Source organism: Gopherus evgoodei, chromosome 4 (assembly GCF_007399415.2).
Source record: "Gopherus evgoodei ecotype Sinaloan lineage chromosome 4, rGopEvg1_v1.p, whole genome shotgun sequence".
NCBI lineage: Eukaryota > Metazoa > Chordata > Testudines > Testudinidae > Gopherus > Gopherus evgoodei.
Genome location: NC_044325.1, coordinates 148078139 through 148095227, shown reverse-complemented (window position 1 = coordinate 148095227; position 17089 = coordinate 148078139). Strand labels below are relative to the sequence as shown.

The 17089-nt window shown below is 46.2% G+C and overlaps 1 protein-coding gene across 5 annotated transcripts in view; it reads right to left on the bottom strand.

Moving 5' to 3' along the window:
- Nucleotides 1-17089, bottom strand: part of LRIG2 (leucine rich repeats and immunoglobulin like domains 2) — an 80539-nt gene that overhangs the window by 22834 nt on the left and 40616 nt on the right. For 2 of the 5 annotated variants that reach the window (XR_004000285.1, XR_004000284.1), the window contains exons 17-18: nt 9944-10066; nt 4109-4266 (exon numbers count right to left, since the gene is read on the bottom strand). Coding sequence is in view for 1 of the 5 variants with exons in the window: in XM_030561753.1 (XP_030417613.1) it covers nt 16852-17084 (233 nt within the window). In the remaining 4 variants the exon portion in view is untranslated. Of the gene's footprint in view, nt 1-847; nt 866-4108; nt 4267-9943; nt 10067-11966; nt 17085-17089 lie in introns of those variants that run through there. The other 3 variants (XR_004000286.1, XR_004000287.1, XM_030561753.1) reach the window with 3 other exon arrangements.

Below are 17089 nucleotides of genomic sequence, written 5' to 3'. Positions count from 1 at the left end.
GCACTGGAAGGCAGGGCAGTTATGTTATCCCCACTCTCATACAGCTGGAGGAGTAAGGTAGTAAGAGGCTAAGGGACGTACCCAAGATTGCTAAAGAGGACTCTGCTAAGGGTTTGGGACAGAGTTGAAAGCAACTCTAGAAAGGTTTTTTCCTGGATGTCTGCAAGGTATGAGCTAACAATTCACTCCTGAGAACAGTTCATGTAGTCAGAGTTCTGCTGAGTGTGAACCTAGGCCCCGAGCCAGATTTGGTCTTGCCCCTGTACCCGATCCTAAACCAGAGCTGATTGCCTCCTTTTCACCATTCCCCAGCGAATTTCTGGATGACAGCCACTGCAGGAGAAAGATTTCCACTAGTAGAAAGAGCTAGCCAAGCCCAGGATTGTTTAAGACATTAACACCAGTCCAAAATGTAGTCTATGAAATGCAGGAAAGAGTTAAACGGCTCGCATGTCTGGCAAGAGAAACAAACAGAGCTTAATGAAACCTTTATTTGCAAAATATATTTTTTAATTTAAATGCAAATGGGGTGCTGCATTGTGTGCAGGTCACTCATGCTAAGATGCTGTGCAATTAGCAAGGCTGCATCTCAGGAAGCCAAGACTGCTAATGGGCCAGCATTTCGCATGCATTTGTTTTTAGTTAGTTAATTTTTTTTCAAAAAGGGATGAGTCTTGCTTTGCAAAATACAATCCAGACTCCATTCAATGAAGCCTCTCCCAGCCAACGATGGGATCAGGGATACACTCACAGCAGCCCATTAGATATTAATCGAGTGGGACACAATGATTTCTGTATCCTGGAAAGCCTTTTGGCAAGCCACAAATCACAGCCTAGTGGTCGATACAAGCTCCCAGTCTCGGTCCTGCAACAGTCAGTGCCAGATGAAATGTTATGGACAGTAAATCTGAGCAAGGCTCTGGGAGAGATTTTTCTAAATACTAGGATGAATTACATAGAAGTCTTCAAAAGAGACATTAAACAATGTGAAACTGCACCTTAAAAGTGATGAACAGGCCAGTTTAGCAGAGCAGTTATTCCTAGTGCTACACGTAAGTTATAGACAAGTTAATAAAAACCCTTTGTAGGGGATTTCATCTGGAGAAAATCTCTCTGTACCAAGAAAGATGAGCTGGAATTGGGTCATTATGATCCATGCCCTTCAGGGACATGCTGGAACTTACAAAGCCTCAGATTGTGTTAAGCTCTTCTTCTTGCTGGTCCAGCTCTGCTCTACTGCTGCCGCCATCATCTGCTGAAGGCAGCTGGACCTCTAGCAGCATGGGAAACAGCGAGAAGCTCATCAGTAGTGACCAAGCAGCTGTGTGAGCACTCTGCTGCCAACCTGTCAAGTATGTGCCAACAAGCAGCTGCTGGAGTTCAAGCAAAGCAACTGAGATAATATATATTTACAGGAATAATCTGAGTCATTGGCAAAGGGTGGCAAGGGACTGACTCAGTGAACTGAAAAGAATTTGTGTTTATGGCTGCTGGAAATCACACTTATAGCTCATATTAGCGCTACCATAAGGGCTTCAAAGCCAAAGGAAGTAATAAGGATTGTAAAATTACCACATGAGCAAAATATATCACAGTTACCATCTATGGTTGCCCCTTTGCTGCTTCTCCTAGGCCAATTTGCTTGGGAAATTCACCTTGCTGGGACAGGCTGAGGAGGGAAGTTCTGCTGGGAGTCCAAACATGCTGCAGAGTCCACACCCTCCCCTACGCTCCCACGAGGGAGGATATTTGGGTCTCATTCCTAAATCTGACAGTGGTAATGGATGTGTGATGGATGAGATCTTGCAACATTCTTGAGCATCTCACATGAGAGAAAGAGAGAGACACTCACCCACATGGAACAGAGTCAGCCTCTCCCTCTCCCCACCCCAGACATATGCACTTTCCAGGGGCTTCCATTTCTTCGCTAATCTTTCTCACTTGTGCAGGATAAAGCAATGAGCTTTGCTGAGCAGGAACATACTGCACCACACACATAATGGGAGCTGCCAGTCATATGCTGCCCAATACCACAGAAACCTCAGGGACACATCAGGGACACCCCAGATTATGGGACTGAGTGGCTTAGTGGACTGCATACTGAACCCTCCCACTGCCCCAGGGCACCAACTCCAGCCGGGGTAGGGCCTGGGTGCTGTTTCCACCACCCGATTGGCTCCTGGCCCGTGTAGAGAAAACTGGTAGCCTCTAGCACCTGCTCACCTGATAATACTGTAATGGGGGTCACTAAGCTCTTGAGCGCCTCCTGCTGCTGCATGCGGTACGGCAGCCCTTGTCCCACTCCTGGTTCCCCCTGCAGGTTGACAGCCTCGCTTGGTGGATCTTCAGTGACTCAGCCCTCTGGCCAGGTCACCCAGTCAAAATGAACCCCTTCTGGGGCAGCAAAAGGTCCAGCAAAGCTGTCTGCCCGCACCAGGGTCTTGAGCCCCTGCTCTGTCTGCACCCCTTCGCTCAGGCTTCCCAAGTAGCCTTGTCCCCTTCTCAGGGCTTGGCTTAGGCCTGTCTCCCCTCTCCCAGGGTTTATACCACTTCACTGGTGGCTTGGGGGAAGGGAGAAAATGGGCTCACCCACTACTCTGGGTTCCAGTCCAAGGATCCTATTAATAACAACCTCTTGCTGGTTCTTCCCTGGGCCTCTTCCCATCTGGTCCTTCATCTTCAGCTCAGGGCTGAAGTTCTTAGAGCCTCGCTCTTCCGCTTTATGCAGCCACAGACAGATCCAAGTTCTGGTTGTCTCATGAGCGCCTGTGGCCAGAAAGGCAAGGCATGGCCTGCCCTGACCTGTCCCTACCTTCTGGTCCCAGCTCAGAACTGTCTTGCTACGACTCTGCAGTTCCTTTTACCAGAGCCTGCTGGGCTCTAATTAGATGCTTCCTGGAGGCCCTACCTCTGCAGCTCCTTTCCTGGGATGGGATGTAGTAGGACCATAGGGCTTCCATCAGAAGACACCCTGTCATCAACTTCCCATGGGCTGCCTCAGCAAGGAGCGCAATGACTGCCTAGCTTCTGGAGGTGGAACTCCACTACCAGGCAGGGCCAGGCACACTGATTGGGTACAGTGGGCAAAAGCTGTACTTGTTCTGTAGTTGAAAATACAGAGAGGGCTTTGCTCTCAAGCCAGCAAATCCACCAAGCACTGAATTAACTGTCAAAGGCACAGGCTCATAGCTGGGAGCTTCATCTGCCCATGGAGATTTTCACATTCCAACTAAAAATCAGGTATGCCATAACTGTATTTTGTGCAGCATTCCTGCTTCAATGACAGCTCTGAAGCAAGCTTCACCAGAGACCAGCTCAGCCCATCTCTAGGCTGTGAGGAAGGGGATTAGTCTGTTTGCACCAAGCTGTTCCCTTCATTTACAAGGACACTTACCATGGCTTAATCTACATATGTGCTTGCTGTTTAAGGAGCTGCTTTAAATGGAATTATACAGAGGCTGTTATTGCTTTGCAACAGGCACTTGCCGAACGGCAGCAGTCTTGTTCCAGAAGGGAATTAAATTGGGATTTTAGAAAGAAGAATGTAAGCAGCACAGCTCCTCAAAGGGCAGGAATTCCTGTGGTGTAATGATTTAACTATTTGGTCAGTTCTGCTTTGTGTTCCAGCAGCAGCTAAGATGGTCACTCAGATTGTCAAGGCAACAGATTCAGGGGAATTCACAGTAACATCGGATGAGTGAACAAGTGACACACCCAACATTTCTCCACATGGGAGAGATGCAGAAGCAGCAGGCAAAGATTAGCATGGCGGTTCTTTGCAGGGCGTTGATATTTGTTTCCCTGCCCACAGTATAAAAGCAGCGAACATGAGACCTGTGCACATGTATTGCGCCCTATCCAACAAGTGATCGTAAGGACTCTGACTTAACAGAGCATCAGGCAGGTGACGCAACAAAGTCAGTGTTACATAGGGGGACCACACAGAATCCCAGATGTTAGAGCATTTCAAACCACTAGATGCTGCAATTTGTCATTTAAATTTTTCCCACAAAACACTTCTTAAAAGACAAACTATAAGAGAGTAGCCAGTGTAAAGACAAGGTGTCCTCCCCAGGGCTGGGAAACATGGAGACGGGGGCTAACTCACCTTCCTTTTGCTCTGCTGTTTCCTTCCCCTGCCCTGGCAAGCATGCAGCAGAGAGGTTCACCTTGTGGGTTACCCACAGCTGTGATACTGGGCTAGGGGCCAGTCTGGAACTGTGAGAACGCTGGTTCTGGGAAGTGACACACTAAGTCCGATGAAAGCTGTGGACAGGAGAAACAATGATACATCACTACCCTCCCTAATGCAAACTCAGGGAGCATTGCTAATTATAGAAAAGCAAGAGCCAGTTCAGATCTCCAGCTACAGGTCACCAGCTCTGCTAGGTTTTGCAATTAAGCAAAGAGACGCAGCATGTATCAACCTAGGAACCTGCTCACTAACAGACACTTTGTTGGCTCACAACAAGCTTTCTAGACACAGTGCCATCACTCCCTAAACAGATCCAGGCAATTTGCCTGCTCCCATCACCTGGGTTGCATCCTGCCTGCTGCCAACGCCCATTAGTGTCTGTGCTGGCAGATTGGTGCAGGCTGCTTTGACAGTTCCTTGAACAAGGAAAAACAAAAAGCAACAAGTAGCCATTCGGATAGTCACACTCCACCACCATGGAGTCACTGTTTGGTTATAGGCCACATCATAACAGCGTGACCAGGTCTATGTATGCAGACTTCTCATTGGCCAGAGACTGAGAAGTCTCTGTGTTCCAAGTGTCATTTACGCTCACTATTCTGGGCCTCCTCAGTCCAGCACTAGGTTTCCCTAATGATACACAGCTGCCATCTGGCACCACTCCCAGTGGAATTCAGCCTGCGAATTCAGTGAATAATCTCAGTGCCTGCTGCTAAGAGCAGAACATGGCTGTTACAGCTCTCTACCCCTCATAGCCTGTTCCTTATTCTCCACAGGGAATCCCAGACAGAACACACTGACAGTGCTTGTATCCTGCTGTTCCACTAAGCAACAGCTACACCCTCTGCCAAAGGGTTGCAGTGAAGTCACAGGCTCCTGCTGACCGTGGGCCCAAAGCGTTCCACAGAAATGCCCTGGTGCTTTAGGGCTGCATGGGGAATGTGCTGGGCATGCTGGATGCTATTTGAGTGGCTTATCTCCCTGCCTGCAATAACAATGAGTGCATCTTGATTAGGGGAGCCTGAACCAGCACAGCAGCCCCTGTCCCTGCAGTGGAGGAGAGCAGCCAAAAAAAGGAAGGGTAAATGTTAGCCACAGGCACCAGAGCATACCCCCAACCCTGACAAGTAAAGCCATGGAATCTTTACTATCCAGGTAGTTCAGAGATGGCTTCTTGCAGCATACTGCATAGAGCTCAGAATCTCAGCCTCATATACTCTGCTGGGATCCAGGCCTGCATGTAGCTAGACAGATGCTATGCCTGCTAAATCATCCCACCCAGCTAAGTAATTCCTCATGCTGATGGCCTGAGTCTCTGCAGTAAAAGCTGCCAGCTGCTGCACATCTCCAGTGACTCAGCTATCTGGACTCTTGCTCACTAAGGGACAACTAACTTGCCCAGAGCCCAGCACCCATCTCAAAGAGTGAGGCCAGGTGCCTTGCAGATGTGCGTGGGTGGGAGTGAAATACTGCGGAGATTGCACCAGGCCAATGGCTGTGGAGCTGCTCCATGTGTGGAGGACAGAAAGATGCACATGGGAATAGAGCTCAGCAGAGGAGGGCATGCAACCCCCTGTATCCTCCCTCCTGCCTGTGCAAAACAATTGCACCTGTTCTGGTGCAAAGTGGGGAAATCTGATCCTATTGCAGTGGCCACGTATATCAAAATCCTACAAGTCCAGCTGTTGGGAGCACAGTAACCTGGTCTGCACATCAGGGCACAGGGAAGCTGCAGCCCTTCCTGTCCCTGGTGTTTGGAATTCGGCAGTATTTGTCACTGAGGGATTGCATTTTCTCCCTCTCTGCAGGACAAAGCGGCAGCCAGCCTGCGAGATAAACCATGCTGTGAAAATGTTATTGGCTAGAAGGGGAAGCATGATCCTCAAAGCCCTGCAGCAGTGTCAGCTCTGAGCAGAATGGAGATGAGGCTGAAAAGAGCACTCTCTCCAGCACATACAGATCCCTCACACTGTCCTTTTAGCGCTCATCAATAAACATTTACAGTTTAATCAACATACATCCCTTTATAAAGCAAATCAATAGCTGCTCATTGGCAAGAAAATGAGATAAATAGTAGCCTTACGAGCATTTCTGTTCCCTGGTCTGGGTCCAACCCTGTGCTGCTGGATGAAATGAGACTTAAAAAATGAAGTACATGGACTTTGAGCAGTTCTCTGTAACACTGTCTGATGTTCTCCCATTTCCAGGGACAGTTGTGATTCTGCTCAGATGCGAAGAGGAAGAAGCATTACAGCTCCAACAAAGAGCTGAGTTTCAACTATGGACTAAAAGGAGCAGCTGTGGTAAATGGATTGACTATATTGGTGGGGCTCAGGACTCCTGGGCTCTAATCCTGACTTTGCAATGCCCCTGTTGTGATCTCAGGCAAGTTCCTTACCCTCTGTTTCCTCATCTGTAAAATGGGTTAATGAAGCTCATCCACCAGCATAAAGTACCTTGGGAGTTACAGATGAAAAGTGCAAAGATATATGATGGATTCTCGTACCACTCTTAGCTCTGAGACACCAAGGCATGGCTGTACCCTCTGTATCAACTACCCACAGATCCTAGCTGTTTCCTCTTAAGATGCAGTGCAATCCATTCACACTGAGGAATCACGGGCACTCTGACCAGCTTCCAGCTCTTGCATATATACTTCCTGCCATCCCATTGATATACACTTTGACACACCCATTCAAACACAGACATATATGTACATGATGGATACAGTCAAAAATCAGGGAGCTTTCATGATGCTGACATCAGGATTCAAACAGCTGCATGCTTTCTGGGGTGATGAAATCTGGTCTAACATATTTTGATTCAGGGTAGATGCTATAAAAATTAGGACTTTGGGTTCAATTTGTTCAGTACACTTTTGTCTAAGAACCGCAGTTTCATTCTGAAAAAGGATTGTGTCTCCCTCCCAGCTTCCCTGCCAGGATGGGCAGGGATGGTGTCCCTAGCCTCTGTTTTCCAGACGCTGGAAATGGGCAACAGGGGATGGATCACTGGATGATTCCCTATTCCGTTCATTCCCTTTGGTGAACCTGGCACTGGCCACTGTGGGAAGACAGGATACTGGGCTAGATGGACCCTTGGTCTGACCCTGTAAGGCCGTTGTTATGTTCCCCTATGCGCGGAGTAATCGCTCTGGCCCATGGGGTTTCAGTGCAAGGGTTGTACCTAGACAGCCCAGCGAGGTATGTGGAATCTCAAAGATGTAAGAACCAATTCCCTCCCCAAGTGGCAGGGGCTGGATTCAGTCTCTTGCCATCTCACTTCTCTGCTTCTATTACACTTGCTTGTCCCTTTTTTATGAAGGAGATGGCCTGAAGGACTTGGAAACCTGGACTGTTTTGGGTACAAAGGGAAAGCTGTCATCATAAAGGGAAGAAATTTCTCCTCCTTTCTTTCAATAAGAATCATCACTGACTGGCAAGGATCCCACGGTCAGCAGCAGCAACTCCCACCTGCCCTCCAGTTACTGCTGAGAATAGGACATGCTGGCGAAGGGGCAAAACCATTACAGATGACGTGATTGAGACCTGGCAGCACCTCCCCCAGTCTCACCTCCCGCACCAGGAGGCTGGCAGCTGCAGCATGCGTTTCCCAAGGCAGGTTTACGCTCAGAAGCATAAACTAGGGTTAGTGTCTGTGGAGAAATATGAGCGCATGTTCTCCTCTTTCCTCTGTATTACTACAGTTCCTCTAAGGCTAGGTCCTTTCCCCTCTTCCAGCTATTTTCTCCTTTGGAAATGCCCCGCTGAGTGTTAAACTAATTTTTCTTCTCACATTGTTTTACTGTGGGGTGCTTGGCAAAGATGGATCCCGTGTAATGTTACATAAACTGCCCTTCTGAATCATCTATCACAGTCAATTATTGCATCCCCAATGCTAATGCGCCATCTAGGGATCAGCCTGCATAGAACAACGTCCCTTATGGAGATAAGCTAAAGTCTCTGTGACAATTAATGTCCCCCCAAAAAAAAAGGCATGTGGTGGTCAGGGAGGAGGGCAGATAGAGGATTAATGAGCACTGTAGCCTCTACATTTAGAGAAGCTTCTGAAAAGGACCATAAAGTGTTACAGGGACAGATAAATTCTAGCAGCCAGAAATCAGGGAGACGAGAAGGAGTTTAATAAAATATCCAATTATTTTCAATCACTGAAGGATTAAAACACAGAGGAGATAGGAGCTGCAACAAAAATCCAAAAAATGAAAGTCATTAACAAAACCCCAGGTGGATGCAATTGTTTTCCTCTCTTTGATGGCCCAGTTTTTTAATTTTACCAACACCAGGCTACTGTGTTAATTTTTAAATAGGCTTGGGTAACAGACTATTAACTATGCATGATCTCTTAATAATTATTGGTTCTCTGTTACTACTTTAGGGGCTGAATATGATGAACAAGCAAGCTCCTAACTTGGTAGAGAAGGCAATATCAGAACACAGTTTTTTCAGGCTTTCCTTATAAGTACGCTAAGGTGCAGCCTTTCCCAATTGCACTTGGGTTATGAAGTGAGGAGCTTGGGGATATGACACTCAGGACGGGGAGCTCTTCTAAAAGTAGGGCAGTTCTGCTGCAATGGGGACAGTGCAAAGTCAGCCAAGGGAAGTTAGGAATGGCCGTGGGGACCACACTCAGAGCCAATGCCAAGTGTTGCCTTCTTCTGAGTTATCTCAAAGCACTATCATTAAGCAAGTCTATCCATTTTTCAGACAAACAGCAGGAGCATATGAGGGACCGGCAGCCAGGTATAGAATTGGGAATCCCTACACCCAGACCTCTGCTCTGACCTCTAGTAGTTTGTAGCAGAGGCCTGCCCCTCATCCGCAGCACAAAGCCGCACAAGTCCACAAAGGCAGGCAGGTACCAAAGCTAACAGCATTTATTTGCTCTGGGTTTGGGCCCTGTTCTGCTCTCCTTTTTCCTCTCTCCAGAACCTTTGTACAGACCTATCCCAGTGCAGCCACCCTGATGTTCAGTTCCCTTCCCAATAGAAAGCTGTGCCTTAGAGTCCCAATGAGTCCTATAGGCACACATGGGAACTGAATGAGGCGCACTTAAGTAGCTGAGCAATCACATGGAGCATCTACCAGGTACAATACAAGCCTGCACAAAGCTACCAGGCAAGAGCGGCAGCTAGCTGATGGCCCTTCTGCAGCTGCAAAGCCTCTTTCAACAGCTGGCAGCAAAGCCAGGCCTACATGTGGGTCAGCTAGCGCTCCTGGAAATGCACAGTGCAGAGCCTGGCATCTGGATTTTACTCCTGCCAAGTCAGTCCCCTGGGTGACCCTGCTACTTGGCTCTGCTGCAGCAGCAGCTGTGGGGGGGGGGGGGGGAGGCCAAAGGTTCCCATATGTCACACTCCCACAACCAGTGACATGCCAAGTGACTAATACAGTCATGCACACCAACCACTGCTCTCTGCAACTAGGGCTTTGCTCCTGCAAACTTCCCTTGTAGGTCAGAGCAGACCTGCAGTAACTGGCACTTCCCTGCTTTGGAGTAAATTTGGGGGTGGGATTTTAGCACAAAGATTAGGGCAGATGAAGCTAGAGCGGCGCACAGAGCTGTTAAAGCAAGTGAACACAGAAAACAGCAGTGTCGAAGATGGAGCATGGGGGGTGAGGGGGAAGGAGACAGAATGGTTATACATTCCTTACCAGAACAAGAGACAGTGCAAGAAGGAATATATTGAAAGAAAATGGGTAAACTTAGCAAAGGAAAACAAAAACCTACCACACTTCTCAGAGAAAGGTTGGCACAGCTCTCTGGGAGATGTCCCGTCTCCCACTTCTGCAGTGAACAGCTGGGGGCTTGCTCACATCACCAGTCGTAGCCGGGACACCTGGCTACTAGGACCTGGAACAAGAATACCAGCTCATGTCAAATCAACTGACAGTTGCCAAAAGGAAACCATCTGTGGTCACTAGCGGGATATGCATGTCTGAGTGGAAAACAGCAGCCGAGTGGCTTGCCCTGTATAGGTAGCCTAGACCATGGCAGGTACCCTGAGCCTTACAGAAGTGCATACACCATCCCGCTCCAGAGCAAGGCTGGGGGAGTCTCCTACTAAGAAAGTGTTACAAAATGAAGATGACAAACAGAATGATTTCTTCCTCCACTAAAAGCAATTAAAAAAAAACAGACTGAAAATATAAGTGGTCTGAAATTGAAAGTAATTCACTTTTCCAGATGGAAGGCAGGAGACAGGAACAAAGCTGGCAATTAAGAATCATCTGCTATGAATACTAAATACCTGCCACAGCATGCACAAGGGCACACAAGCAAGAGGCTCCTTCCCCCTCACCCCCCATGCTCCAAAACCAGATCATTCTAGTTACATCAGCTCAGACATCCTAGTTACAATGTCTGAATCTTGCTACTGGCACCTTGCTGCAGAATTCTCTCTTGGGCCCTAGTATGAATGAGCCATTAGCTAGCCAGCTTCAGCTGGATCATTTCAAATACCCTTTCCTTCAGGAAGTCTTTCCACAGAACTGATATTATAAACACTAAGAAGAATAGAAACTTCCCAGGCATCAAAGGTCCTGCACATTTTCTTAGAAGAGATGGACTTTCAGTTTGAACAATGACACTAAGAACTGACAAGTGGCCCACGGATGTTTTTGGACACTTAGATCTAATGTGATTTTTAGCTATGATTTGCTAAAATACATTAGAGATTGTACAATCATGTAAGCAATTGTACATATATAATATCTCAGACTAATTCCAGTTCAATGTTTGACTATTTGCGAGGTTTATTTTGAGTGGTTATACGTGGCCAAGCTGTCGGCAAACATTAGTTGCGCTTATTGTATTGACTACTTTCTTGCAGCTAACCAAGAAAACGAGCATCTTGAAAATGCCTGCATCACTGTTAGCCTAGAGTACATTCCTGTCTTCTTACCAGGGGAAACACACAGCCCTGGTTTACGTTTCCACAGGTGAGAATGGAAGACTGAAATACTGCAACACACTATATTAAACTGTGTATGTGTAGGAGCCGCCTCACTAGTAGGGCTTGCAATACGCTACATCACTCCAGTGCAGAGGCTCCAGATGAGGGAGGGTTGCAACAGGATATGTGATAGGAGTCTAGGAATCCTTTTTCAACCCACTACACTAACTTATCCTGTGTTAGAAATAAGTGACACCTTGCGCATTGATGCCAACAGACTCTCTCTGATGGCCTGTTAGGCTGTCCCGTCCCTACAGCACTTGTGCTATGTTGTAGTTTTAATCTAGTTGCACAGAGATTGCCACTTGCAGTCATTTCTTCCCAACCCATCCCCACATTCTTAGTGACAGAAGTGGATTAAACCACTCAGCTCCCTCTAACGCAGGTAAGCCTGTAGAATGCATCAGCAACTGGCAGGATCAACACTTCGGAGTTCAGACTCATATGCTCAAATCTTATCTATTGAGGGTATGGCTCAGTCCCAATGGAGCAGCCAGCTGCCACTCCGCTACCACATATAGAATCCAGCTCTGGAACCAGGCGATGTCCCTTATCCAGGGACAGAAGGAATGAGAATCACTGAAGACCCAATACCCTTCCAATTGTTCAAATCAAGAGTATGCTCATGATGGTCACTTATATATGAAGAAACATCCACCTTTCACATTAAGAGAAGAACTAGTCCCTCTCCCCCCTTGACTGTCACCTAGTTTTGCTGCCTTTTCTCTGGAAGATTTAAGTCTGTTTTTTGTGACTGTTGTGTGCCCTGTATGCGATGGAAGCCACACCAGAGACTCGCACTGTATGTAGTGTTTTATTGAAGGACGGTAAGTTACAACAAACAAAAGTATGTTACACATGCTATACAAAATATACATTCTTATACGTGAGAAAAATAGAGATACTAGGAAAGAGCAACAGTAAATGAGGGCAGATCTGTAGACAGTGCCTTAGACACACCCATTATTAGAGCTGCTTCACTTTGGCATTGACTAACAAAGATGGGTATGTTTATGGGAAACAGAATAACTTCTGTTATTCTCTGCAAGTCAGACAGATCTCTTGGTAAACAGATAGGTGAATGTCTTAGCAAAACACAGATAGCTGCATCATCCTGTTTCTAACTGTGTAATTTAGGAGCTGTTGCTCTTAAAACTGCAGTTGGAAACTTAGCCTGTTTTTCAGAATGCAAAAGTAGTACATTGGTAAGTCAGTCAAGGCTATGTACAACCAGCTTAAAACCACTTTGAAGAGGCCACTGTTTATGCCAGGACACTAAGTAAATCTGTTCTATTGCAGGTAGCATAACTTACAAGCCTTAAACTTGATTCTGCACACCTTACAAGACAACACTGCTTTTGACTTCACTGGGAGTTCTGAGTACCAGGGCAGATGAGGCTCCCTAACCTGTCATGCACACCAAGTTAGCATCAGTGGGTTGCACAAACAGAGATGCTAATGCCATGTTGACTTGTGCTCCATACAAAATAGAGGGAGAGGGAAAAAAATGTTTGCCAAATGGAAAGAGGAAAAAGCACAGCAGAAATGAAGTGTTATTTTTCTGCTGCCAAGAGATCATGGCTCTTAACATGCTGTGGACCAGCTATGCCACACTGACATTTATCATGTGTGACCAAATCAGGCAGAAAGCCTGAAATGATGCAAGTTTCCCATTGCAGCAATTTCATAATTGGCACTTCTGATGTGATTTTAGGCTATCAGAGTATGTCTACAGACTTTTGGAGTGAGCCTCCCAGCCCAGCCCAACAGAATTGGGTTGCAGGGCTTGTGCTAGTGCTCAAACAGTAGCTGCATAGCACTTGGAAGTTGCAGCTCAAGCTGACACTTACCCCCCTGCCCCAGGCTTTAGGGCTCGAGCCGCAACTTCCAAATGCTGTCTACATAGCTACTTTCAGAGAGCTAGCTCGAGTGTTGAGCTGCTTTGGGAGCCTCACTCCAAAATACTGTGGAGAGATACCCATAGACAACAGCAGGGTTCTTTGGAACAAAGGTAAGTTCAGGCTAAAATCAACTATATGCCTTCCTATATGCAGTTCAGAGAGAAACTTAGGGTTTCCACCCTCTTCCCCCATCAGGTACTTAAGAATTTCCCTTTGAGCTGTAGTGAGTGTTACATTTAGTAGCCCAAAATATTGAGAACTTCAAAACATCAAGGGACTAAAATGCCAGTGTTTAGTTCTACTTTATCTGAACATCAAAAACAACTGACTCCCCCCCACAGTACAGCTGCTGGACTACCTTACGGTTTGCTTTAAGAACTCTGGGATAACTGCCACTGCTGAATCTTTGATCCTTGTTTGCCTGGATCTGACCACCAGCCACGCCCGAGAAGGAAAGTAATGGATATTTTCAAAAATATTTGAGGCGGCTCACTTACCCTGTAGGTGAGCTGATCTCTGGCTCAAGCAAGTTCTAGCTGTGGTCTCTGAGAGGGGGGGCGTCACCTGAGATGCCTCAAACCTTACAATCCCATCTAAGAAGTGAACAGCAGGAGAAGTCACTAGTTCTTGCAGAGTTCTACCTTTTGGTTTGATGCAGACTGCGTTTTTCCTTCTAAAATTGAGAGTCACGGTGCTGAATCCACTACTGATCAGTGGATTTTCTAGAGACTGAACAAAGGCATCAATGATCAGGAGGAAAGCCCTGGGGATCTTATTTACTGGAGACAAAATACACTAGGAAGGACAGCACCACCAAGTGCTTTAGCTATAAGCTCACTGTGTCCTTGAAGATGCAAAATAGATGAAAATCATGAAAAAACAATGTAAAATGAGCATCTCTACCTAGATGATTTTACCAGAAAGTGACAGCTTTTTAGACAGTGTAGGATTATATTATTCCTTTGATATATGTTATGTGATTGGTGACACTTCTGTGCCTGTGCTGCTGGGGAGAAGACATTCATCGAGTGATTCTGCTGCTAACATGTCACACAGGGAACCTCAGCAGTAAAGGGAACTGCTTTCCAAATGTAGGGAAAAAATGGCTAGTAGGGGATTTAAGTTTTAAAGTTTCCTGATTTTTCAAAGGTGAGTCTTACCCTTTAAATATTTAGGATGAAATCCTGGCTTCATTAATGTCAATGCAAGTTTCTGAACCAACTTCAATGTGCTAGGATTTCACCTCTGATATTTTGACGGATAGCTTTCAGAAGTGCATATTCACCATTGCTGTGGAACAGCTTACTAGAAAACCCACATAACAATACACCATGACACTTCACCATGGACATCCACTTCACAGCTTGCCCCCAGTAATCTAAATGTCTAAGTGCTGCATACTCAGTACTCACCCTTTTGCAATGGATTGGAGATATTCAAATACATTAAGGGCTATTATAGAAAGAGGATGGTGATCAACTGTTCTCCATGTCCACTCATGGTAGGACAAATCATAAACAGCTTAATCTTCAGCAAGGGAGATTTGGGTTAATTTTTTGGAGAACTTTTTAGCTATAAGGGTAATTTCAATCTAGAACAGGCTTCCCCAACGATGGGGATTCCCCATCCCCCCTTGGGTGTTTAAGAACTGGTTGGACAAACACCTGTCAAGGAAGATCTAGGTTTATGTGGTCCAGCCTAAGTGCAGGGGGCTGGACTTGATCTCATGAGGTCCCTTACAGCCCTACATTTTGTATGATTTTATGTCCAGCCCCACACATATGGTGAGTAGCTGGAGGTTTCTGGTACAGCCACCACCAATGATATGGCTGCATTTGCGATCAGAATTAGGCTTTGATGTTGACAACTCACTGAGATGAGAGGGGAAATTTACTCCCTTTTTTTGGGGTGTGGGGCAGACTAAGGTCTTGTCTGCACTGGATATTTCAGCCATCTGTGACCATCCACTTGTGCAAACACCTCCTTAAGACGGGAAAAAATGCTATAAGCCATGATTTGTATACCACTTTCAAGCAGGGAGAAAGTTGCACTGGTGCAAATAGTAGCCAAGTTGTCTGTCTACACTAAGTTGGTATTTACATTGGTGCAGCTTAACATTACTTTGAAGTGCACTATACTGGGTGCCTGTATCAGTGCAGCTAACTGATGGTTGGCCATTGCTGGCTGTAACGAGGGCAAGTCGGCCCTACAGGTAGAGGACAGGTAGCAGAGTATCAGGTCATCCAGCCAAAGCTCTCTGCTGTATACAGCATAGAAAGGTCTTTTTATGAGGACATTTTAGATCTTGGCAGAGTCTAAAGATAGTAGCTACTGAGAGCTCATTGATTTTTCACACCTAACACTACTTTCCCAGATGATTATGAAGAAAAGTCATTTTGCATATTCAGGCCACTGCCAAAGTATGTCACCATTTTAATCTTGTTTTGTTCGCCACTTACAAGAACTCCTAGGAAAGTCGAGATTAGGTTCTGGTTTGTTACTTCAGGGTTTCTGTGAGACTTCATGCTCCATGGAAAATGGAGGTAGTGTTTCATACAAAGAATTACAGAACTCTTCAGGCAGATTTAAGTGGGTCAAACTTGGTGCTCAAGACACCCGACCATATAATGAAGAGGGAGCAGTTTACATGTATACTGTCAAGCCAGATGCATACACAGCTGTATGTAAATCAATGCTATTCACTAGGGTCACAATTTCACCGACATCCCAACATGAAAGGATAGATCTATCCCTGAAGAAACAAGCGTTCAGACCCACAAAACCTAATCAGTACAAATCTTTATGGTTTGATAGCCAGTTCTCAAGAGTACAACAGGATGTAACAGTATTTTTGGCATAATAAAAAATATTTACATTATGGCCAACACATTTATTTGTGTATATAAAATATTTATAAATGCAAATCTATTTACAATTAGAGCAGCAGTTCTCAAACTGTGGGTCAGGACACCAAAGTGGGTCGCGACCACCTTTTAATGAGGTCGCCAGGTCTGACTTAGACTTGCTGGGGTCCAGGGCCAAAGCCAACCCCCAAGGGCTTCAGTCCTGGGCAGCAGAACTAAGGTTACAGGCCCCTGCCTGTGGCTAAAGTCCTTGGACTTTGACCCCCGGGCCTGGGGCAGTGGGGCTTAGCACTCCCTCCGGGTGGCAGGGCTTCAGTGGGCTCAGGTTTCAGTCCCCCCTCCTGGGATTCTGTAGTAATTTGTTGTCAGAAGGCGGTCGTGGTGCAATGAAGTTTGAGAACCCCTCAACTAGAGCACTACTTTACTCATAGGAGAAAAAACAACCCTCCAAAAAGTTACCAGTCTGACACAATGATGCAACTCCTGCTAGCAGATTAAAGGAACAGAAAGCTGGACAACAGCTGTATGGTTGCAATTACTGGAGAATTCTATGGGGAGCATGAAAGGCAACACGAAACAGCAAAGCCTTCTTGACAGAATTTTCAGAACAGACAGCCCGTGTTGATATGACATCATAATGCTCATGCCTTCCAATACTCTTGTAGTGGAGTTCACTTCATTCACCAAAATTGTCCAACCATAATATAATGCTGTGGCTCCCCGTCTTTCCAACACAAGTAAATCCAGGAGACAAAAGCTTGTGCCATCATCCCACTCCTAGCAGAGAGTCTGTCTTGGTCCACTCAGCCTGTAATTGTAGACATGTGTATAAAGCATCTTTGGGCAAGGGGTTAATCCTGAGGTAGAAAATACAAAGTCAGTTGATCTGAGTTTGCTTCCAAAGCTTCACTTTGCTGTTTATGTGGCTTTACTAAATTCCTGAATGTTCCGAGTCCTGTTAAAATCCAAGTTATGTTCACGTAACCTGTGGCAAGGTCTAGGTGAAACAGCTTGTTCTCTCTCACCGTCAATGACTCCCTCACTTCGGAGACCTTGAGGGGCCTCCTCACGGATTGACTGCTGCTTTGGGAAGCGTGAGTGAGCCAGCCCTATGTCTCTGTTTAGTCCCCATAAGGGTAGCTGAAAAGGTTCTTAT